The sequence below is a fragment of the Typopeltis vanoorti genome, chromosome 9 (genome assembly GCF_054136105.1).
Source record: "Typopeltis vanoorti isolate ZY-2024b chromosome 9, IOZ_Tvanoo_1.0, whole genome shotgun sequence".
NCBI lineage: Eukaryota > Metazoa > Arthropoda > Arachnida > Uropygi > Thelyphonidae > Typopeltis > Typopeltis vanoorti.
In genome coordinates, this window is record NC_143557.1 from 59,005,120 (window position 1) to 59,030,094 (window position 24,975).

The 24,975-nt window shown below is 36.3% G+C and overlaps 1 protein-coding gene across 1 annotated transcript in view; it reads right to left on the reverse strand.

The window, feature by feature from the left end:
• Window positions 1-5,216: 5,216 nt before the first annotated feature.
• RpL38 (ribosomal protein L38) overlaps window positions 5,217-24,975 on the reverse strand; it is a 50,320-nt gene continuing 30,561 nt past the window's right edge. Inside the window, exon 5 of the mRNA XM_090397919.1 lies at window positions 5,217-5,402. Coding sequence (XP_090254045.1) covers window positions 5,377-5,402 — 26 coding nt within the window. The 3' untranslated portion in view covers window positions 5,217-5,376. The remainder of the gene's footprint in view (window positions 5,403-24,975) is intronic.

Consider the following 24,975-nt stretch of genomic DNA (forward strand, 5'->3'; position numbering starts at 1 on the left):
AAGAGTGCTTTGTGGGAACAAATGCGATCCGCCTACTTGCTTAAGAAAACTAGCAGCAAGGAAGAGTCAAAGGTTATGCCAGGAGAAAGATAAGCTTTTCTCCTTTCAGTGAGGGAGAAACAAGACAAAAGTGAGTGTTCGTCGTGTTTTCAAAGCAGTGAAAAACCTTATGTGAAAGAATTTTTCACACTCGAGTGTGTTTTAGTGTGCGAGAATAACTCATTGAATTGTCTTAACGGAAAAATGTTTAGCATTTTTTTTTTAAGGTGTTACTGGTGTTCCAAAAAGTGAGTGGGGAAGACTTGATTCAATGTTATTTGAAAGATTCTAATAAGATTGCTCACCGCCACCACCATGACTACAAATAGAAGATATATTTGAAAAATTATATTTTATGAACGTAGTTCATGTTAGTCATCTATTCCGTTGTTTTGCGGTTTAGAGATGTCTCCGTCCTGTATTGCTGTGTTTATGGGAACGAAACTAAGGCAGTAGAAAAGAAATTCATTGCGCTTGTGATCTACTGGATTAACAGGCAAACTGCATTGCCACAACCTACAGTTTGAATTTGAATCCCATAGAGGGAGCTACTGTGACTAAGAAAATGTTCCATACTCCAGCACTGTGTTACGCCAGTTTTTCTACGAAAGTCGATTCTTTTGCTCGATGATAAAATGTTTCAGATACAATACTTTCTACAGTTGACAGGAATTTCATATCCTCTCGCAGAAAAGCGAATCTCTTGTACCTGTGTGACTCACGAAACCAAGACAAACTCCCTTCCGTCGAATTAAAAGAATTTTCCGGTACTCCATCTAATAGATTCCCAATGGGTCTTGCGACTTGCAGGCACGGGCATGGCTAATCCGTGGTCCCGGTGGTAATTACGACCTATTTGAAAGCATCTTTCTTTCTTACTAACCCCAGGAGGAGGTTCTCCAATCTCCCTAACCTATTAGAGTATTCAAGGGCTAAGGGTGTTTCCTCCTCTTTCAACTAACCACTAAGATTCCTAGTAGTGGGCAGCAGCGCTACTTGTATTAACCTTCTCTTGCATACGTGCTACAATACTGCGATGTAGAATGCGAGTGGCAACCTCCACGTTACATTCCCAAGTAAAAGCAGCAAAGGAAGTTAAAAATGAAGTCAAGATCGGCGATGGAGCCCTCACTGAACGAGTCATGCCAGAAGGAGAAATAACTAGGTTTCTCAGTTCGACAGCCACCGAAATCAGAGTATTTATTAAAAAATGAAAACAAGAAACAAGCTCAATCCTGGAACATGGAATGGAAGAACACTACTAGAATCAAGCAAAGTAGAAAATGTGAAAAAAGAAAAATTAAAGACTTAAAATATACATTCTGGGCAATAGTGAGACGAGATGGAAGGGACAGGTGATTTCTGGAGTGGAGAATTTCGCATATATTCAGGACAAAAGACGGCATAGTCAAATAATTTATGATATATTAATGGAATGGAAGAATTATCTTGAAAATATCTATAATGGCGACGAACCAGATGTCTATATTAACGTAGAAAATCAAAATCAAGACAATCTAGGACTCCCAATAATGCGAGAATTTGATTAAGTACTATCCGAAATGAGCAAAGGAAAACGTACAGGTGTACACAATATGTATATAAAATGAAAATCAACAGGTAAGACTAAATCCTGTTACATGCAAAACCCCTATCAATATAGAACATATTGACATCAGCGGCAAACAAATAAAACAAGTAAAAAGCTTTAAATACTTAGAAACCTAATAACAGATGTCAGAACAAGAGAAGATAAGATCAAGAATGAACAATGCTCAAGCCCAATTCTCTAAGATGAAAAGCATTTTAATTTTGAACCTCAACCTTTCACATCCATCCATACGGTGAGCATCGCACTGTATGGATGGATGTGAAACCTGGATTCTAGGCAGAGAAGACGTAAGAAGATTGGAGGATTTCGAAATGTGGTGCTGGCATCGCATAAACAAAATAAAATGGACAGGAAAAAATCAAACTAACAAGTCCTGAGAGGAGATGATCAAAACAAAAATTCTAATTAGATCAAAATTAGAAGGGAGAGATGGTATGGACATATACTTCAGCATGATGGACTTGAAAAAGAAGAAGAGGCAGAAGAAGGAAAAGCTTCGTTGATCAAGTCAAAGAAAACTCGGGCCTGAAGAGTTACCAGGAGATTAAGACGAAATCCCATGACGAAGCGGGATGGAGGAAATTGCTGCTGGGCTACCAATTCCAAGACTGATGATATCTAATAGAGAGGGGAACTTAATTCCAAAAAGCCTCTTCTACCTGGTCGAGTGATGAGCGATTTATGTAATTATTTTATGCACTTAATTGTAATGACATACGAATAAAATGCGCTGTTTATGCAGTTGAATTTTTATTCTTTTATTTTCATTCTTGTTCCACACGACATTTTTTGGAATTTGCATGAAAAGGTTTTGAATTTTGAGATTAAATGTAAATATCATTCATTGAGTGTGCCCATAGGTTCTTATGGCCCTGTGTGTGTGTGCCAAATCTCGTTTTTTTTTTTTTTGTAATCATAATTTTAATATGATAAGGTGGTGACTTCTAAATCAATCAAAATATATCCTCGAATGAACTACACTCACACAGAAATGCATAAAAAGACTGGTTTTAACAAGGGGTTTTTAATAGTTAATATGGAAAAATTTAAGTACATTCGGAAAAGAAATTATGGTAACTTAGTAAAAGATTCTAGTTCGACCGATTATGGATTGTGGCTTTGGTATCCAGGTTATTTCTGATTGTATTTAAAAGAATTTAATGTTCACACACACTCACAAAGGTTGCAGTAAGAATATTGTGGGATTGCATCTCAATAATTCCAGTAGACTTTTTCGTTTTAATGACTGCTACCAATTCTCCATTAATTATATGAGCGCAACTGCTGGTTACAGACGAGATATTGTTCCATATTGATACCATCTTCTATGGCTCTTCCATTGTTTAAGTGTTGACTTTAAATCATCAATAGTAAAGGAGTCTGCTGAATTATTTGCAGATAATGGTTCTGAGAGTGAGTTATCATCATATAGCTGATGTCAGTGATTTCAGAAGAAATAAGCAGAAAGAACAGTAAAAAGAACTGTCGAGATACCATGATTCTAAGCGCACTCTTAATAAGAATTCATCAATAGGGACTGATGGAATATCAGCTTGTGTGCTAAAAGTGTTCAGCTGAACTGGCCATTCCTTTGACCAGGCTGTTTAATATAAGTCTCAGAACAGGGAATATTCTGCAGGAATCTATCGTAATTCCATTGCACAAGGGCGTTGCAAAGACTGATGAATCCAACTATCAACCAATTAGTATCTCAGGAGTGGTGGTGAAGATTTTGGAAAAATTGGTTAGGGCTCGCATTCAGAAACGGGTTGACAGTGAATATCTACTTTGCAATGAACAACATGGGCTAACTAATGGAAGGTCATGTTTTAGCAACTTGCTCACATTCAATAACAATGTTACCACTGCACTAGACAAGGGGAATGGATACACCATGATACTTTTGGATTTTGCTAAGGCTTTTGACAGAATACCAGCATGGTAGACTTTTGCATAAATTGGAGAAAATGGGCTTGGGTTATACATTAGCATGGATGAGGATGACAGATATCGAAAAGGGGGATCAGTCTGCAAGGTTTAAGATAAAAAATGGTGTACCACAAGGATCAGTGCTTGGTCCACTGTTATTCAATCTGTACATTAACGATATTGGGAAGGATTTGACAAGCAACATACAGCTATTTGCTGATGATGCAAAGATAGGTAGGGTAATCAGGAATGTTGTTGATATGCAGTACTTGCAGAATGATTTGAATAGGCTGGAATTGTGGGCATGGGAAAAGGGGTGTCAGTTCAATGTGAGTAAATGTAAAGTCATTCACTTTGGCATGATCAGATATCTAATGTATTATATTGGTGGGGGGATCAGGCTAGAAGAAACTGATGGGGCTAGGGATCTTGGAGTGTTAATAGACAGGAAGTTGAAGTTCAAGGGTCATGTGGCAAAGGTTGCAAATACAACTCAAAAGATAACTACAATGCTGAAATGAACATTCACATGTAAGGGTAAGGATGTTATTTTGTCTCTTTACAAGGCCTTGATAAGATCTCACTTGGACTATTGTGCACAGGTCTGGTTTCTGTTGTGATTCTGATATATTGGAGAGAATGCAAAGGAGAGTGCTAAAACTAATATCAGGATTATGGAACACTGATTATGAAGACAGATTGAGAATTTGTAGACTACAGACACTAGCAAACAGGAGAAAGAGGGGTACTATGATTGAGACTTACAAACTTCTGAAAGGGTCATACGGGACTTCGATTGATGGAATTTTTCAATTTAAGGAGGGTGGGGAAAGGACAAGAGGGCATCCTTGGAAGATGAAAATGAATTCTGCTAAGAAGAGGGTGAGGGCTAGATTTTTCTCTCAGAGGGTGATGCATGATTGGAATGGATTACCAGGGGATGTTGAGTGCAAGCAGTGTGAATGAATTCAAGAATAAGTATGATAGCTGGTGTGTGTACTATGTGGCCTCCCTGGAGGTGTCTCTTAATAAAATAAAAAACCAGCTAACACCTTTTTGTTCCCGATTTATAGGAAGTAGGCGAGGTAATTTAGCCCTATCTAACTTTTGGAGAGTGAGTGGGCAGTTTAATGTCTGAAAATAGTGTGGGCTCGACAGTAGATTTTCTTGAGTTTACGGGAAGAAAAACCTGAGTTTCTGGGAGAAAAAACACGCTAGCCTGTGCCAGAGATCGACTAACTAGGGAACCAGTCGAGTAAAGGCGTAGAAAAAGTTCCTCTAGTCAGCGACTAGATTCGTACGTCTTTCGTCGTGTGGTCAAGCACCGTAGAGTGCAAATGCCACTTCTACTGAGCTACACAGGCTCCTAATAATAACAGCCTCTCTTAATAATAATAATAATTATTCTTATTATTAAATAATATATATCCAACCTTGCCAATTCAGAATTCTTTTCATTATCAAGAAATGCAAAATTATACATAGTCTTAAGTTGAACTTGCTGAGTATATTTTAAAAATCCAGAAATGAAACAGCACACAAAGCATATGAGAGGTATCCATATACACAATGTACATAAAACAGGACAACATTAAGAATATGTGGAATGAAATAATGTCTTCAATAATTCAACACCTCAGTAAACAAGTTACTTTTAATCTTTATAGAAAATTATTATCTAGCATTTAAAGATAAATATATTACAGCCAGTGAATGCACATCAAATTAAGGTAGAATTCAAATAAGACAACAAACATAATTTCTTTACATATTTTATTTATTCAAATAGCGGGTACTTATTTCAGCTCCTTGACTTGAAGACCTAAAAAACAAGAGTAAAACAACAGCATTTAAATGATGAATAAGACACAAATTTAAATAATATATGTAAACAATGACAATAAAACATCAATGGGCTAAACAGGGGGGGGGTCCTCGACCTACGTTGTTTCGACTTTACGACGGTAATCCCATAAATCATTTAAAAAATTAATTTTGACTTGAAGAAACGCGACGTAAAATTCAAACGTCGCAGGCGAACTTGTTTGTGAGCACGGCGAAAGAATACGCTGTTACGTGCCATTGCTTGGGTCCAGGATACACTCTTTGGGTACCACGTGCTTTGTTTACAACCGCTCTCTCTCACTTTTGTGTTTTGTGACTTTTTACCCTTCAATATGGCTCCCAAACGCAATGCAGACTCTTCTGATGGCAGTATGTCAAAGAAAAGGAAAGCCATTACATTAGAAATGAAATTAGACATTATCAAATTCCTGACATGTACCCTCAAGTGGTGTACAGGATATGATAGTACTACATGAAAAATTTACATCATCACTAACTTCCTATCTACAATTTTCCTCCAAATCAGTCTGTTACTTGTCAAGACTCCAACATTATCAGATCTTATATTTCTATCGTCTAAGGCACTACGTAGCGTATCAATCCACCTTATATCTTGGTCTTCCTCTGGGTCGTTTTCCTGCCAACCTGGCAGAGAACACGTCTTACTAATCTTTCCTCGCCGATTCTGTTCAAGAGACCATACCCTGAGATTAGCTCTGCTAACGCATTCCTGGATGCCAACTGCCAAGTTCTTCCATAATATCCTCGTTCTTAATATGATATTGCTATTGATGCCATCTGTTCAAGCCTCTAATCTTTCTCAGGACTCTCATATCTGTAGTCTCTAGTCTTTGGTTAAGTGCTTTACTTCTGACCCAGCTCTCAGATCCATAAGTTAAAACTGGTTTGAACACTGTCTTGTATACAGCTAATTTCTCTCTTATTACATATGAATTTATTCAATTGACTGCCTGCCATACCAGCTTTGTTGATTCTGTTGTCTACTTCCATATTTAATTTACCATCTTCAGTAAAAATCATGCCTAAGTGGGTGAAATGTTTTACTTGTTCCACAGTTCCCCATTCACAGTTGACATTTTCAATGATTCTGCCTATTTTCATTGTCGTTGTCTTTTTAATGCTGACCTTCATACCATATCTATTACAACAGTTATTCAATTTAGTCAGGGAATCTTGCAAAGTTGTAGCGGATTTATTTAGAAGTATAACATCATCTGCATAAAGCAAAGAGCTGACATTAACATCACCAATTCTGATATAATGAATTACCACTTTTCTTCATAATGGGAGCCATATAGATAATGAATAACAGAGGGGATAATGTACATCCTTGTCTCACAATAGATTTAACATTAAACCATCTCCCTGAACTTCCTTCAATTCTAACTGCTGACTTACAACTCAAATAAAGACTAAGTATTGCTTGATACAATGCCCCATTGACACCATATAACTGTAGCATATTGAATAGCTTCTCTCTTGGCAACTTGTCATATGCCTTTTCCAGATCGACAAAACTTAAATACAGATCTTTGTTAATTCCCATGGTTTCTCCACTATTTGTCGTAAAGTGAAGATCTGATCCTAACAGCCTCTATTTGGCCTGAATCCAGCTTGTTCTTCACCCAACCTTTTCTTCCACAATTCTTCTCAACTGTTTCTCAAGTATACTTGCATAGATCTTGCCAGGAACACTCAGTAGAGAAATACCTCTGTAATTCTCACATTCAGTTTTATTTCCCTTTTTATATATGGGTACTATTAGAGCTCTACTCCAATCATCGGGAATTCGTCCCTCTGTCCAGGCTCACTCAACTATGCAGTGCAGCCACCGTAAGACTTTTATACCACCATACTTCAGCATTTCTGATCGAAAATCATCTACTCCTGCTGCCTTTCCACATTTCAAGCTTTTGATGGCTTTTTCTACTTCAAGTATGGATATGTATTCCTGACTGTATGCCTGTTGAATGTTTTTTACCACCGTGCTATCACTGCTTGTTTCATTTAGCAATTTTTCGAAGTACTTACTCCATACTTCAAGGATATCTTTTCCCCCGTATGTCACCTTTATCATCTCTAACTCCTTTTACAGCACTCTTTCCTCCATTCCTAAGCTTCTTCAACAACCTCCAGAATATCTTACCACCTTCTTGATATTTAATTTCTACCTTCTTACCTAAGTCCTCCCATGACTTTTGTTTAGCTAGTTTTGCACGGTGTTTCACTTTCTTACATTTGTCTCTTCTCTAAGAGCAAAAGCTGAGTTATTTGCCAGGAACTTTTGATATGCTTTCTTCTTTTCCTTCACTGCCTCTTTAACTTCCTAAAAGGGCAAAAAAGGGAGAAACGCCAATGAACATCGGCCACGAGTTGAACTTAAGTCGTACCACAGTCGGAACTATTATCAAGGATAAAGTTAGCATCCTGTACAGAATGTACAGTTTCATTTTTGTCATTTTTCTGTACTATACAGTAATTATGTTCTCCCTTTCATTTTCCTATGGCCTAGTTCTCTTTCTTGATATATATACGTATGACTTTAGGGTGTTTTAGGTTAGGTAAGTAACTTAAGCTATGGTAATTCTGACTTGCATCGAATATCGTCTTACATCGGTCCGTAGGAATGCATCTCCGACATAACTTGAGGACCCCCTGTATTCTTTTATTCAATATATGTTTATACAGCATGTGCCACTTAATATAATCACACTAGAGTAAGATGATAAAGTTTCAGAAAGTTTCCACACACATATCATAAAACATTATAAACTGTGATCACATGATGTTAGTCATAAAAAAATTTTAATTATTACAAATAATTAAATACAAATTACAATGTAAATTTAAACAAATTAATAACATGACAGAATTTCATGCCGGCTGGGGCGTCGCCCGGTTGAACAAGGCCCCCGTTGTTTTCGCCAGGGAACCAGGGCGAACAGCGAAAAGTCAGCTACTGGAACGAATCTGAAAACAAACCCCAACTCAACATCACCAGAATTAAAGATTGGTACTATCAACGTAAGAAGCCTGAATGGCAAAGAAATGGAGCTAGCTGAGGAATTAGATAAGTACCAGATCGACATAATAGGGGTGACTGAAACAAAAAAGACCAAAACTGGTGAGATCTTTCTGAGCAATAAATACAAAATGTTATATTCAGGCAATGACAATCAAGGAAAAGAAGGAGTAGCCATAGTATTCAACACAAAATAAAAGGCTAATCTTCTTGAATGGCAGTCAGTCTCAAGTAGAGTAATGTGGGCAAATATGAGAATGGGGAACTGGACAATGAGACTTATTTGTGCCTATGGTCCCACAGAAGGTTCTACTAAGGTAGAAGTGGAGGAATTTTTTGAGGCTTTAGAAAAAGCAACTGACACAATGAAAAAGGAAAAGTTGGTCCTTGTTGGGGATCTAAATAGTAGAGTAGGAAATGATTGTAAGACATACAAAAATATTTTGGGAAAATTTGGAGAAAAGAGCAAAGCTAATAATAATGGCAAATATCTGTTGGATTTCTGCTCAGGACATGGACTGGTTATTACTAACACCATGTTCCAACATAAAAATGTGCACAAATTCACATGGAGAGAAGAGGCTAGGAATAAGAAAAGTCTCATTGACTATGTTATTGTTGATAGTGATGTTTTCTCCCTGGTGCAGGACACCAGAGTGTACAGAGGATTTGAAATTGGAAGTGATCACTATTTAGTCTTGAGCAGGATAAAATTGAATTTCATATTGAAAAGAATAACATGTAAGAAAGTTTTAAAGTGAATAAAAGTTGAGCAGCTCTCAGATGTGAGCTGTAGACTAAAATACACAAAGATTATTGAAGAAAAAATGAAAGTGTTTGAGAACAGGAATCAAACCTTGGAGATTCAGTGGCAAACTCTGAAGAAAACATTGATTGATTCTGCCAGAGAGGCATGTGGTGAGGTTGTCTGTAAGGATAAAAAAATCAGAACTCCCTAGTGGACACAGGAAGTTAAAGAGGCAGTGAAGGAAAAGAAGAAAGCATATCAAAAGTTCCTGGCAAATAAGTCAGCTTTTACTCTTACAGAATACAGAGACAAATGTAAGAAAGCTAAACACTGTGTAAAACTAGCTAAACAAAATCATGGGAGAACTTTGGCAAGAACATAGAAAATAAATATCAAGAAGGTGGTAAGATATTCTGGAGGTTGTTGAAGAAGCTTAGAAATGGAGGAAAGAGTGCTGTAAAAGAGTTAGAGATGATAAAGGTGACATGAAAACAGGAGAAAAAGATATCCTTGAAGTATGGAGTAATTACTTCGAAAAATTGCTAAATGAAACAAGCAGTGATAGCGCAGTGGTAAAAAACACTCAATAAGCATACAATCAGGAATACATATCCATGCTTGAAGTAGAAAAAGCCATCGAAGGCTTGAAATGTGGAAAGGCAGCAGGAGTAGATGATATTCGACCAGAAATGCTGAAGTATGGTGGTATAAGAGTCTTACGGTGGCTGCATCGCATAGTTGAGAGAGCCTGGACAGAGGGACAAATTCCCGATGATTGGAGTAGAGCTCTCATAGTACCCATATATAAAAAGGGAAATAAAACTGAATGTGACAATTACAAGAGATATTTCCCTACTGAGTGTTCCTGGCAAGATTTATGCAAGTATACTTGAGAAACGGTTGAGAAGAATTGTGGAAGAAAAGCTTGGTGAAGAACAAGCCGGATTTAGGCCAAATAGAGGCTGTCAGGATCAGATCTTCACTTTACGACAAATAGTCGAGAAAGCATGGGAATATAACAAAGATCTGTATTTAAGTTTTATCGATTTGGAAAAGGCATATGACAAGGTGCCAAGAGAGAAGCTATTCAATACGCTGCAGTTATATGGTGTCAATGGGGCATTATATCAAGCAATACTTAGTTTTTATTTGAGTTGTAAGTCAGCAGTTAGAATTGAAGGAAGTACAGGAAGATGGTTTAATGTTAAATCTGGTGTGAGACAAGGATGTACATTATCCCCTCTGTTATTCATTATCTATATGGATCACATTATGAAGGAAAGTGGTATTAAACATGATATCAAAATTGGAGATGTTAACGTCAGCTCTTTGCTTTATGCAGACGATGTTATACTTCTAAATAAATCTGCTACAGGTCTGCAAGATTCGCCGAATAAATTGAATAGCTGTTGTAATAGATATGGTATGAAGGTCAGCAATAAAAAGACAAAGACAATGAAAATAGGCAGAATCATTGAAAATGTCAACTGTGTTTTGAATGGAGAACCTGTGGAACAAGTAAAACATTTCAGCTATTTAGGCACGATTTTTACTGAAGATGGTAAATTAAATATAGAAATAGACAACAGAATCAGCAAAGCTGGTATGGTGGGAAGTCAATTGAATAAATTCATATGGAATAAGAGAGAAATTAGTCGGAACACTAAATTAGCTGTATACAAGACAGTGTTCAAACCATGTTGTTTATTATTTTAACGGTATAATAGAACACAGAAACTAAGTCAATAATTAATTTATTAACTTGATGCTGATATTTCGCTGGTATTATAACCAGCATCTTCAGAGCACAAAAACACTGTTTGTCACAATACGCGAGACTAAAACATGGTGTACTTAAACAAAATTGTAGCAGCAACACAAAGACTAGAGTCCTGATTTTGGCGCCCTCTATCTGAAGAGGAAAAAAAAAAAAAAGATATCATATATTACTAGAGTCATAGAAAAGTGCTAGTTTTTTCTTAATATGACTGTCTCCCAGATCTTCGGCAAGTTAATACAGCCATATCTGTTGAGATTTGGAGTGTGTTTTAGGGCTTCTGCCGCCTCTAAGAACAATCACTCTGATTTATACGGGCCAACTTTTACATAGAACACCTGGAAAAACAAGCAATCAATACAGCCACTCTCAAACCAACACTTTGGCTACGCTATGTTGATGATGTGCTTGCTATTTGGCCACATGGCCCTGAGACATTGAAAATATTCTTAGCGCATTTAAATAGCCAACATCCAAAAATCCACTTTACTATGGAACTAGAAGCCAACAACTGTCTGCCCTTCCTGGATACACTCATCACACGTCTCCCAGATGGTTCCTCATCATTTTCAGTTTTTAGAAAACCCACACATACAGGCAGATACTTACACAAACAATCACACCATCATCCTTCTCAACAATATGGCATATTAAAAACGCTAACCCATAGAACGAGAGCAATCTGTTCCAATGACAAGGCTCTTACTGCTGAACTGACTCACTTACGTCACACCTTCTTGGCCAACGGCTACAATCCACATAAAATAAACAAAATACTAAACACTCCTAAGAAACCCCTCCCACCATCCACCACAGAGAACTACAACAAAACAGTCACCATCCCTTACATTAAAGGCACATCCGAAAAGATCTCAAGAATTCTCAATAAACATAAACTACGCACTACATTCAGACCATGTAGCAAATTAGCCACGCGCATCCGCTCACCCAAGGACAGCATTCCTCCTTTATCACATTCAGGAGTCTACAAAGTGCCCTGCTCATGCAATCAAGCCTACTACGGTCAAACAGGAAGAACTGTGAATATCCGCATCAGCGAACATAAACGATACGTCCGGAATTATCATTATGAGAAGTCGGGCCTAGCAGACCATGAAAGTACTACACAGAAACCCGTATAAATCAGAGAGATTGTTCTTAGAGGCGACAGAAGCACTAAAACACACTCCAAATCTCAACAAATATGGTTGTATTAACTTGCCGAAGATCTGGGAGACAGTCATATTAAGAAAAAACTAGCACTTTTCTAGGACTCTAGTAATATATGATATATATTTTTTTTTTTTTTTTTTTTTTCCCCCTCAGATAGAGGGTGCCAAAATCAGGACTCTAGTCTTTGTGTTGCTGCTACAATTTTGTTTAAGAACACCATGTTGTTTTAGTCTCGTGTATCGTGACAAACATTGTTTTTGTGCTCTGAAGATGCTGGTTATAATACCAGCGAAATATCAGCATCAAGTTAATAAATTAATTATTTACTTAGTTTCTGTGTTCTATTATACCGTTAAAATAATAAACAACATGTTCGACGAACACATAAGTCTGTCCACACGTTTAAGTGTTCAAACCAGTTTTAACTTATGGATATGAGAGCTGGGTCAGAAGTAAAACACTTAACCAAAGACTAGAGACCACAGATATGAGAGTCCTGAGAAAGATTAGAGGCGTGAACAGATGGCATCAATGGCAATATCATATTAAAAACGAGGATATTAGGAAAGAACTTGACATTGTCAGCATCCAGGAATGTGTTAGCAGAGCTAATCTCAGGTGGTATGGTCACGTAAACAGAATGGGCGAAGAAAGATTAGCAAAAACAAGTGTTCTCTGCCAGGTTGGCAGGAAAACGACCCAGAGGAAGACCAAGATATAGGCGGATTGATACGGTAACCAAAGACTAGAGACCACAGATATGAGAGTCCTGAGAAAGATTATAGGCATGAACAGATGGCATCAATGGCAATATCATATTAAAAACGAGGATATTAGGAAAGAACTTGACATTGTCAGCATCCAGGAATGTGTTAGCAGAGCTAATCTCAGGTGGTATGGTCACTTAAACAGAATGGGAGAGGAAAGATTAGCAAAACAAGTGTTCTCTGCCAGGTTGGCAGGAAAACGACCCAGAGGAAGACCAAGATATAGGTGGATTGATACGGTACAAAGTGCTTTAGACGATAGAAATATAAGATCTGATAATGTTGGAGTCTTGACAAGTAACAGACTGATTTGGAGGAAAATTGTAGATAGGAAATTAATAATGATGTAATTTTTTTCATGTAGTACTATCATATCCTGTACACCCCCTTGAGGGTACATGGCAGGAATTTGATGATGATGATGATATGGCAGTTTTGATAAGCGCCATAATGACCAAAATATCACTAAAACAATATCAGAAGAATATTCATAATATAGCTTCTGAATTATGCTCAAAACACACTGCTACATCCATTGGGATAATACTGAGAAAGAGACTTTACCTTGAACTAATGTATGGCAGAATCTAGGGATAAAAAATAGTTCAGAAAGAAGAGCCTCTGCTGAGGGTTAAGCGGAGGTTTACGGAGAGAAAATATCCTAGAGTGAATGGGAAAGAGGAATGGCCTGTTAGAGAGAAGAGAACACCAAGGTATATTCAGAACCAAGACAATGCAAGGATATGTCATGCAAAGAAAATTCAAAGTTCTCAACCTTCAATTTCTCATCTCTATCTGAAGGGACATTGAACATATTGATGTTTAGGCCTTGCACTTGAAAAAAGTCAACAGCTTGGTTGAGGAGTACCCACAAACCTTTTCTAGTAGAGTATATGAATATAAGGTGATCGATCGAATGCCATAGCATTAACAGTGGTTATGTCAAGAGAGAGAGAGAGAGAGAGAGTAGCCAATATGGCTTGGAAGAAAGCAAAGCAACTCGATCAATGACACAATTGAAGAAAACAGGAGAGAGAGATTTCCTTGGCATACAAGTGCTAGAATGAATGTCGAAGTCTAGGATGACAGTAAGGGAATTAGCAGAGTGAATCTGTTATGTAGGTGAGAAAAACTCGGAACATCATTCAACAGAGCTTGAAGTATAGCTTGAATGGAGACACTGTCAAAGGCCTTTTGGAGGTTGAGAGATGCCATAAAGAGAGGCATTGGGATTCAGAGAGAAAAGAGGAAAGAATGAAGATATTCTCAGTGCAGTTATCTGCAGGAATGAAGGCTCTCATCATGTTGGATGTATGACTGAAGACGTTTAGGTAACACTATGAAAAAAGGTCAGAGAACAGGAGCAATTGTAACTAGATGGTACAATACAGATGCATATTCCCTCTTTGGAATGAACAATTTTCTTGATTGGTGAAGATACGGTAGTAAACATTTGATAAACAAAAGTAGATCTATTAATTTTGCAAGATAGGCAGAGGAACTTATCAAAGCTCTGCAGCAGTAAGCCATCTAAGTCAAGAAGAAGATCAATCATAGAAGTCGAGTTCCATGGTTCCTCCCTAAGTGAGAGAGGGTCCTTATTCTGCTTTGGAAAAAGGAACAAACCCTAATGGGGCTGCTAACCCCAGAAGTGATAAAATAACATAGTAGGCAACTTAGACACCCGAAGGTTCCAGATCTGGTCTACAGGAGTCAGCCGACTTCTGCATTTGTTAGGTGTCTTGGATTCAATAGGTGTGCAGAAAAGACATCTCACTTCAAGAGGCTTAAAATGCTACCTTTTTTTCTAGAGCAAAGTTTCTAGATTATGTAATTTTTGAAAACAGTATTGAAATATAGATTTGTAATCTTCTGTGGTAGGATTCACATTAAAAATATATATATAGTTTTTGGGGGGTGCTTAAGGGTCAAAGCTGTATAACTGAGAGGAGACCTCCACATAGCCTTTAAAGGAATGTAGAGAACCGACCAGGGCTTCTGACCTGGTCAGTTCTCTGTCCAATCCTCGCCTCATGGTACACTCTGTTGGGTATCTACCTGGATACTGAACGAACGAGGATGAACTGGCAATTTGGAATTTAGCCAACCAAATTATATTTATATTTGTTAAACCAAAATACAAAATGATGGTACAACATGACAAAATTTCATGCCAGCTGGGGCGTCGCCCAGTTAAACAAAGCCCCTGTTGTTTTCACCAGGGAACCAGAGCGAACAGCGAAAATTCAGTTACTGGAACAAATCTGAAAACACACCCCAACTCAACATCACCAGAGTTAAAGATCGGTACTATCAACATAAGAGGCCTGAATGGCAAAGAAATGGAGCTAGATGAGGAATTAGATAAGTACCAGATCGACATAATAGGGGTGACTGAAACAAAAAAGATAAAAACTGGTGAGATCTTTCTGAGCAATAAATACAAAATGTTATATTCAGGCAATAACAATCAAGAAAAAGAAGGAGTAGCCATAGTATTCAACACAGAATACGAGGCTAATCTTCTTGAATGGCAGTCAGTCTCAAGTAGAGTGATTTGGGCAAATATCAGAATAGGGAACTGGACAATGAGACTTATTTGTGCCTATGGTCCCACAGAAGGTTCTACTAAAGTAGAAGTGGAGGAATTTTTTGAGGCGCTAGAGAAAGCTACTGACACAATGAAAAAGGAAAAGTTGGTCCTTGTTGGGGATTTAAATAGCAGAGTAAGAAGTGATTGTCAGACATACAAAAATTTTTTGGGAAAATTTGGAGAAAAGAGCAAAGCTAATAATAATAGCAAATATCTGTTGGATTTCTGCTCAGGACACGGACTGGTTATTACTAACACCATGTTCCAACATGAAAATGTGCACGAATTCACATGGAGAGAAGAGGCAAGGAATAAGAAAAGTCTCATTGACTATGTTATTGTTGATAGTGATGTTTTCTCCCTGGTGCAGGACACCAGAGTGTACAGAGGATATGAAATTGGAAGTGATCACTGTTTAGTCTTGAGCAGGATAAAATTGAATTTCATATCGAAAAGAATAACATGTAAGAAAGTTTTAAAGCGAATAAAAGTTGAGCAGCTCTCAGATGTGAACTTTAGACTAAAATACAGAAAGATTATTGAAGGAAAAATGAAAGAGTTTGAGAACAAGAAACAAACCTTGGAGATTCAGTGGCAAGCCATGAAGAAAGCACCGATTGATTCAGCTAGAGAGGCATGTGGTGAAGTTGTCTGCAAGGATAGAAAAATTAGAACTCCATGGTGGACACAGTAAGTTAAAGAGGCAGTGAAGGAAAAGAAGAAAGCATACCAAAAGTTCCTGGCAAATAAGTCAGCTTGTGCTCTTAGAGAATACAGAGACAAATGTAAGAAAGCTAAACACTCTGTAAAACTAGCTAAACAAAAGTCATGGGAGGACTTTGGCAAGAACATAGGATATAAATATCAAGAAGGTGGAAAATATTCTGGAGGTTGATGAAGAAGCTTAGGAATGAAGGAAAGAGTGCTGTAAAAGGAGTTAGAGATGATAAAGGTGACATGAAAACAGGAGAAAAAGATATCCTTGAAGTATGGAGTAATTACTATGAAAATTTGCTAAATGAAACAAGCAGTGATGACAGCACAGTGATAAAAAACACTGCTCAGGCATACAGTCAGGAATACATATCCATACTTGAAGTAGAAAAAGCCATCAAAGGCTTGAAATGTGGAAAGGCAGCAGGAGTAGATGATATTCGACCAGAAATGCTGAAGTATGGTGGTATAAAAGTCTTACGGTGGCTGCACTGCATAGTTCAGAAAGCCTGGACAGAGGGACGGATTCCAGATGATTGGAGTAGAGCTCTAATAGTACCCATATATAAAAAGGGAAATAAAACTGAATGTGAGAATTACAGAGGTATATTCCTATTGAGTGTTCCTGGTAAGATATATGCAAGTATACTTGAGAAACGGTTAAGAAGAATTGTGGAAGAAAAACTTGGTGAAGAACAAGCTGGGTTCAGGTCAAATAGAGGCTGTCAGGATCAGATCTTCACTTTATGGCATATAGTCGAGAAAGCATGGGAACATAACAGAGATCTATATTTAAGTTTTGTTTATTTGTAAAAGGCATATGAGAAGGTGCCAAGAGAGAAGCTATTCAATACGCAACAGTTATATGGTGTCAATGGGGCATTATATCAAGCAATACTTAGTCTTTATTTGAGTTGTAAGTCAGCAGTTAGAATTGAAGGAAGTACAGGAAGATGGTTTAATGTTAAATCTGGTGTGAGATAAGAATGTACATTTTCCCCTTTGTTATTCATTATCTATATGGATCACATTATGAAGAAAAGTGGTATTAAACAGGATATCAAAATTGGAGATGTTAATGTCTGCTCTTTGCTTTGTGTGGACGATGTTATACTTGTAAATAAATCTGCTACAAATCTGCAAGATTCTCTGACTAAATTGAATAACTGTTGTAATAGATATGGTATGAAGGTCAAAAAGACAAAGACAATGAAAATAGGCAGAATCATTGAAAATGTCAACTGTGTTGTGAATGGAGAACCTGTGGAACAAGTAAAACATTTCAGCTACTTAGGCACGATTTTTACTGAAGATGGTAAATTAAATATGGAAATAGACAACAGAATTAACAAAGCTGGTATGGTAGGAAGTCAATTGAATAAATTCATATGGAATAAGAGAGAAATTAGTCGGAACACGAAATTAGCTGTATACAAGACAGTGATTAACTTACAAGACAGTTGAAACCAGTGTTAACTTATGGATCTGAGAGCTGGGTCAGAAGTAAAACACTTGACCAAAGACTAGAGAGAGCAGATATGAGAGTCCTGAGAAAGATTAGAGTCGTGAACAGATGGCATCAATGGCAATATCATATTAAAAACGAGAATATTAGGAAAGAACTTGACATTGTCAGCATCCAGGAATGCGTTAGCAGAGCTAATCTCAGGTGGTATAGTCACTTAAACAGAATGAGTGAGGAAAGATTAGCTAAACAAGTGTTCTCTGCTAAGTTGGCAGGAAAACGACCCAGAGGAAGACAAAGATATAGGTGGATTGATACGGTACAAAGTGCCTTAGATGATAGAAATATAAGATCTGGTAATGTTGGAGTCTTGACAAGTAACAGACTGATTTGGAGGAAATTGTAGATAGGAAGTTAGTGATGATGTAAATTTTTTATGTAGTACTATCATATCCTGTACACCCCTTGAGGGTACATGGTAGGAATTTAATGATGATGATGATATAGTTTTTAGTTACTATAAATTAAATATGCAAATAGATAAAAGATAAGTAAGGTTAACTGGGTAGAAAGCTAGGTGAATAAACAGACATAATAAAACAAAGAAATTAGCCAAAATACCAAACTAGCAATATACAAGGCAGGGATCAAATAATTTTTAACTTATGGATCTGAGAGTTGGATTAGAAATAAAAACAGATGCAAATACTAGAATCTACAAATATGAGTTCTGAGAAAAATTAGGAAAGTGAACAGATGGCAAAGACAGAACCATATTAAAAACAAAGATATCAGAAAAGAACTTGGCATTATTAATATGCAAGATGTAAGCAGAACGAATTTAAGATGTTTTTAATTTAAAATTCAAGAAAAAGGTGTTTGTTGCAGTTATGAATACTTCAGAAGTTTTATGATTTTGATTATTAGACCTAACAAATAATAGAACTCTGAAAGTAAGTTGTTCATTAGAAACCTGTTATGAAATTTTAATTGTGTTGTTGTCTTTTTGTCTCTCTATCATGGATTTAATCCAAGTGGCATATTCTCATGATATTACTTTCTTGGTTTCTTCTACTCTTCTTTTTTTCCATTCTTTCATAGTTACTGATCAGCAGTCATTATAATAAAATTATAGACTGTGTTACAGTAGCACTTTAATTCAGTAAACCAGAATTTATATTCCGGTTTATATTACATTGAAGTTGTTACTCTAATGTGATGGTTGTTTCCATAATTTTTTTTCCATTTTATTCATACTGTATATAGTTGACTTCAGTCTCACTATAGCAAACTTGAAGGGACCACAAGAATAGTTTGCTATAATCAATTTCTTTTAGCATGGGATTGTACCTATAGCTTTAGTCAGGACTATTGGTATTTTTGCTATAGTGATCAACTATATATAATAATTTTATAGTTGCCTATTACCATTCATTTGCTTTAGATGTTCTATCCATTTTTGTTTATAGTAATTTATTGGTTTTATATTCAGAGATTATAAAAATTTGTGCATCTATTTCATGGTTCAATCTAGTATCTCCAGTTGTTTTAAGAAATTTTATTTCTTCACTTTGAATTTGTTAAAATAAATAAATTTGCTAATACTTTTTATTGCCCAAAAGGAATAGGCAAGGCTGTTTCGACTGTTATCTTTTAAGAGACTGAAGGACCCAAGACTATCACTAATTTTAAACAGAATTGCTAACAAGTGTCACCTCACCATCTCTACAGTTGCTTTTTTGCATTGTAGTAATCATAATGAATAATATACTTAAATGTATTATTTAAGTATATTATTCATTATGCCATTTACGTAGGTGGTCTGAAAAGTTCTCGGCCTCAACCATAAATTGCAACACAATCGGCAAAATTTTTTTTTTCTAAGGATTAAATACATGAATTTCCCTACTTGTCCATGCCAGGGGAACCAGGTGAAGAAAGGCTTGGAAAAGTTCTTCTAGTCAGTAACTAAAAACAAACTTAGAATGCATTTTCGTTGGACAGCCTGGCACCATGAATGCAAACAGCATTTCCACAGGGCTATACAGGCATTCTAAATTTTTTTAAGGCCATGTTTTGGTTTATACAGGATATTATATACTCTGATTCTATTACATTTTTTGTAGTAATAATGGCATAAATGTTTTTAATGGCATAATGAATAATATACTTAAATGTATCATTTAAGTATATTATTCATTATGCCATTTACATAGGTGGTCTGAAAAGTTCTCGGCCTCAACCATAAATTGCAACACAATCGGCAAAAAAATTTTTTTTCTAAGTTCATACATCTGTCATAAGCATCTGTGTGAAATTGCAAGTTATTCTATCAAGTAGTTTGTTTTATACAGCTGTCTGAATCAAAAATGTTGTCTGTATCCCTTGAAATGGATAAAATTGAATATTGTGCAGCTATAAAATTCTTTGTAAAAGAGGATTTAATGCCAAAAGAAATTCATTCGAAGTTCATAAGTTTATGGGCACTCTTCTCCTTCATTTTTGACAATTAAGAAATGGGCTGTCGAGTTTAAATGTGACCATACCAGACTTGAAGATGAACCACGTGAAGGACGTCCAAAAAGTATAATACCAGAAATCATTGATCAGTGCGTGACATGGTACTGAATGACCAGCGAGTCAAAGTGCATGAAATTGCTGAGACTATAAGCATTTCAAAAGAACTTGTAGGACACATTTTGCATGAAGAATTGGAAATGAAAAAGCTTTGCGCAAGATGGGTGCCATGCAGATCAAAAACGCACTCGCATGAAATATCTGAACAGTGCTTGGAGTGTTTTTAACTTGGAGAATAAAACTGATTTTGTGAATCAATTTATTACTATGGATGAGACTTGGATTCACCAGTACACACCAGAATCCAAACAGCAATCAAAACAGTGGACAGAAGCTGATTGTTCAGTGCCAAAGAAGACACGGTCATGGTATTGGTGTTTTGGGATGCTAAAGCATTTTGTTTATTAATTATCTTGAAAAGGGTAAAATAATAACCAGGGAATATTATTCCGATCTTTTAACCAGACTAGACGAAAAAAATCATCTTTCATCAGGATAATGTACTTGTCCACAAAGGTGTTTTGGCAATGGGAAACTAAGAGATCTGCACTATGAATTGTTGGAACATCTACCTTATTCCCCAGATTTGGCTCCCTCTGACTTCTATCTCTTTCCAAAACTAAAACTCTTCCTCGCGTTTTTCTTCGAATCAAGGTGACTGCAGCTGTAGAGGGGTATTTTGCAGATATTACTGAGAACCACTACAGGGATGGGATAATGGTGCTGGAGCATCGCTGGGATAATGTATTAGTCTTGAGGGAGATTATGTTGAAAAATAAAAATAAGTTTGAAATTATAAATTCGTTTTTTCATTGTTAGGCCGAGAACTTTTCAGACCACCCACATATATGAATGAAATTTGATATGTTAATATCTGTCTTATTTTCATTCATATGACAGAGCACTTTTCGGGTATCTGAACCAGTATTAGAACAAGTTCTAATATTTTATTAATTACTATTTTACTTATTAGGTTTTCTCCTTTGAATGGATTTTTTCCCCCCTCGATATTTTCATACTGTATTGTGCTGATATTTCATTTAATGATTTTAGTGATCTTCACAAATCATCTTTTAATGTAAATCCAAATAGGTTCTGCTATTTTCCAACTGTTATCAATTTTATTCATATATTAAAATATAAAGACAATATAAAATACAGACTTGCCATACTCCTCAATATTTCTTTAAACTAGAACTTAGCTAATTTAATTGCTACTTTATTCCTTGCATAGAATATATTTCTTGAATTGACTCTAAAATGCTTAGTACATTTCATTCAACTAATAAAGGAATTTTTGTCTCATAACATTATCTAAGGCTTTTTGTAATTAACCACTGTATCAGCCTGTATATACATCCTTAATTATATGGATGTGAAGGATCCATTGAAGTCAACATAACCTTTGGATATTATAGAAAAATTATATGGATATGAAGCATATAGTTTTGATATATTTCATCTGTGTGGCCAGTTGGGTGGTTAATAAAGGAAACATCCCTTTCTTTTCAAATAATTTAAGGCAAAAACTGATTCTGTGCAAAATGCCTTTTCATAATCACTGTTCAGTTTGTCCTTTAGTTTTGGTTAGCTTTTCTTGTAATATTCCAACAGGTTTTTCTTCTTATTATTATTTTATGGCATCTCCTTATCAACTATAGCTCTTCCCAGTTGTGCATCATTAGTAAACAACTGAATATTCCCTCTTAAATCTTTCCCTATGTCATTGATATACAAATTAAATAGTGGCCATAATACCAAACTCTGAGGTACTCCAATAGTCGTCGTCATCATCATTCTCCTACATTCTACTCCACCATATACTACTCTCTGGTGTCTGTCAGTCAGCCACCACCCCCATCCATGCTACCAGCCTCATATCCATTCCCATTTGCTCCAGTTTTTGTCAAAAGTTCTATATCAGTATCATGGTGTAGCCATTACCTTTATCCAGTTCTGCTGTCACCTTATTATAAAATGTGAATAAGTTATTAAGACAGGACCTACCCTTTACAAAGTCATGCTGCCCACTATAGAGTATCACATCCCTATCCACCCACTGTTGTATTTTACCTTTCACCAACTTTTCCAGTACTTTAACAACCATTCCTAATATATTAATTGGTCTGTAGTTTGCTACCTCTGTCTTTGAGCCACTTTTATATAATGGTACTATCTTACCTTCTTTCCTCCCTTGGAACCCCTCCAGAGATGAGACTTAGACTGAACAACTTTGTCAGAGGAAATGCCAACTCTTTGCACATTTACAAAATACACTGGCTGATATGCCATCCGGTCCTACTGATGTGTTCACATTCATATTTTTAAATATTCTGAACACCTCCTGTTCATTTACCTCAATGTTGATATGTGTCTCTGTAACATCAGCAACTGTAAAATCTCCACTGATGATACACCTTTGCAAAATGATCACTCAGCCACTCAACTATTTCTTTTGGTTCAGTCACCTTCCTACCATGAGCACTATTTAAAGTCATCCTATCATAGTCATTTTTCCTCTTACTACATAACAAAAAAAAAAATCTTTTGAGTTTACTTTGGTCTGTTTAGCTAACTCTCTCAGTCTGATTTGGCCTTTCTTACAGTTACATAGATGCAAGCTCATTCTTGTATAGTTGTCGGTTATCTACATTTTATTTCTGATAAATATGTATAATTACAGCTATCTTTTCATGGGCTAATGGTTTTTTGATATTCCAAACTTATTCAAAACTTTTAGGAGTATTTTCTTTAAATATCTACTTACTGCTTTCTGTATAATTCCTTATTTCAAATGATTTCTCCTAGAGTATCTTATTTTTCATTTTTTACTTCTGATATTATTATATTTTCTTCCAGGTTATGCTTTGTTTTATATAAAGGTAACTCTCATTATACATACATTTGTTATCTGCATTTTTTACATATGTATGGCTTCATTTAGATAACTTTTACTGTTTCCTATCCAAGGTGGGGAAGCTTTTGCACATGCACCTTGTTTCCTACCTCTGTCTGCTGTACTTAATGGTTCAGTGTCCACTTTGTGTCCTTACTGCCATACTGGTCTATGTGGCATTATCTTTACCTGTAAATAACTTCTGTTCTCTTTCAGCAAGATATCTGGCAAGAGAAAAACAAAAAAAACTAAGTGGAAAGAAGAATGTGAATAAAGACCAAGTGAAGAAAAGTCTAGAAAATCCCATTCTTTAGAGGTGAAGTTGGAAGTTTTGAATCAGTTTGAGAGTTGAATGAATTGACATTCGAAGGACCACAGGACTGAGTGATTCTACAGTGAGAATCATTCGTGATAATGCTGATACAATTCATCCATAAATCTCCATAACAAAATCTCAATCTCATGCAACTGAAAAAATGAAGAGGAAGCTGGCAATATGCATCAAGCATCAGAAATGGCAGAAAGTCCATGTCTTGTGTGGTGATATGAGAGAAAGCAAAAAAATTGTATAAAGATCTGATGAAAGATGAAAACCAGTGACATCTTTCTGCAAGCTGTGCATGGGTTGACCACTATAAGAGTCACTGTACATCCACAACCTCAACCTAACTGGTGAGGCTGCAGCTGAAAATTATGTTGCTGCTCAAGAATGTCAAAATCTCTTTAAAGCAAACATAGCAGAAGAGGGGGGGGGTTACACGCCAAGAGGTTAAAATCAGAAGTTGAAAAGTGCAAGTCAGGTTTCCACTTATATTCTAGAAAAAGCAGCCTTCAACTTCCTATGAGCTTTTAACTTTAATAATGCTTAATAAAGAAGAGATAATGAAGATATGGTTCTTTATAATTATATAATAAAGAAATATTTTAATAGTTATTTTATAAGTAGTGACAATTTTATTTACTACTCATATGCCTTGATATGTATGAAAAAATAGGTGCCTTTTCAATTACCATATATTATCGCGTATAATGCGAAAAATTTATGGTAAAAAATACTACTTAAAGTTAGGGGTCACATTATATGCGGATCCTAAAAAATATAACATCTTATTAGACTTGCACACACACAATATATACTACCTAATGCCTATGACCCACTCGCATTCGGCGACCGACTGCACATAAAGCTACTTACATTACTGGCTTTATGCACAGATACAATGTGCACTCCATCGCCGAATGATAGAGCACAGTTAGGTATATCGGTTTAACCACAGTTCATTTTAAATATTATTCGTTAAACAAATCTAGCCTGAAAATGAGCCAACAGAAACATACACGTTCATCTTTTGAAGCAGGATTTAAATTGCGTATCGTGCAGTTTGCAGAAGAACATAATAACAGTGTTGCTATGAGAGAATTTGGTGTAGCAGAGAGTAATATTAGACTTTGGCATAAGCAAAAAGACAGTCTTGAAAAAATCCCCAAAACGAAACGTGCCTGTCGTGGAAATATAGCATCCTTTCCAGAACTCAAAGAAGAGCTAAATGAATGGATTTTTGACGCAACGACAACATGACATTATAGTAACAAGAAATGCAATTCGTTTTCGAGCTCTACAACTCAAGAATGGTAAATTCAGGGACGCACCAGGTATTTCATCTTTTCTTGCTTCGCCTAGGTGGTGCAACAGATTTATGGAATGCAAAGCATTAACATTACGACACCGAACAAAAATTGTGCTGAAGTTACTAAAGCAGCTTGAAGAAAAAGTGCAATCCTTCCATAAATTTATCA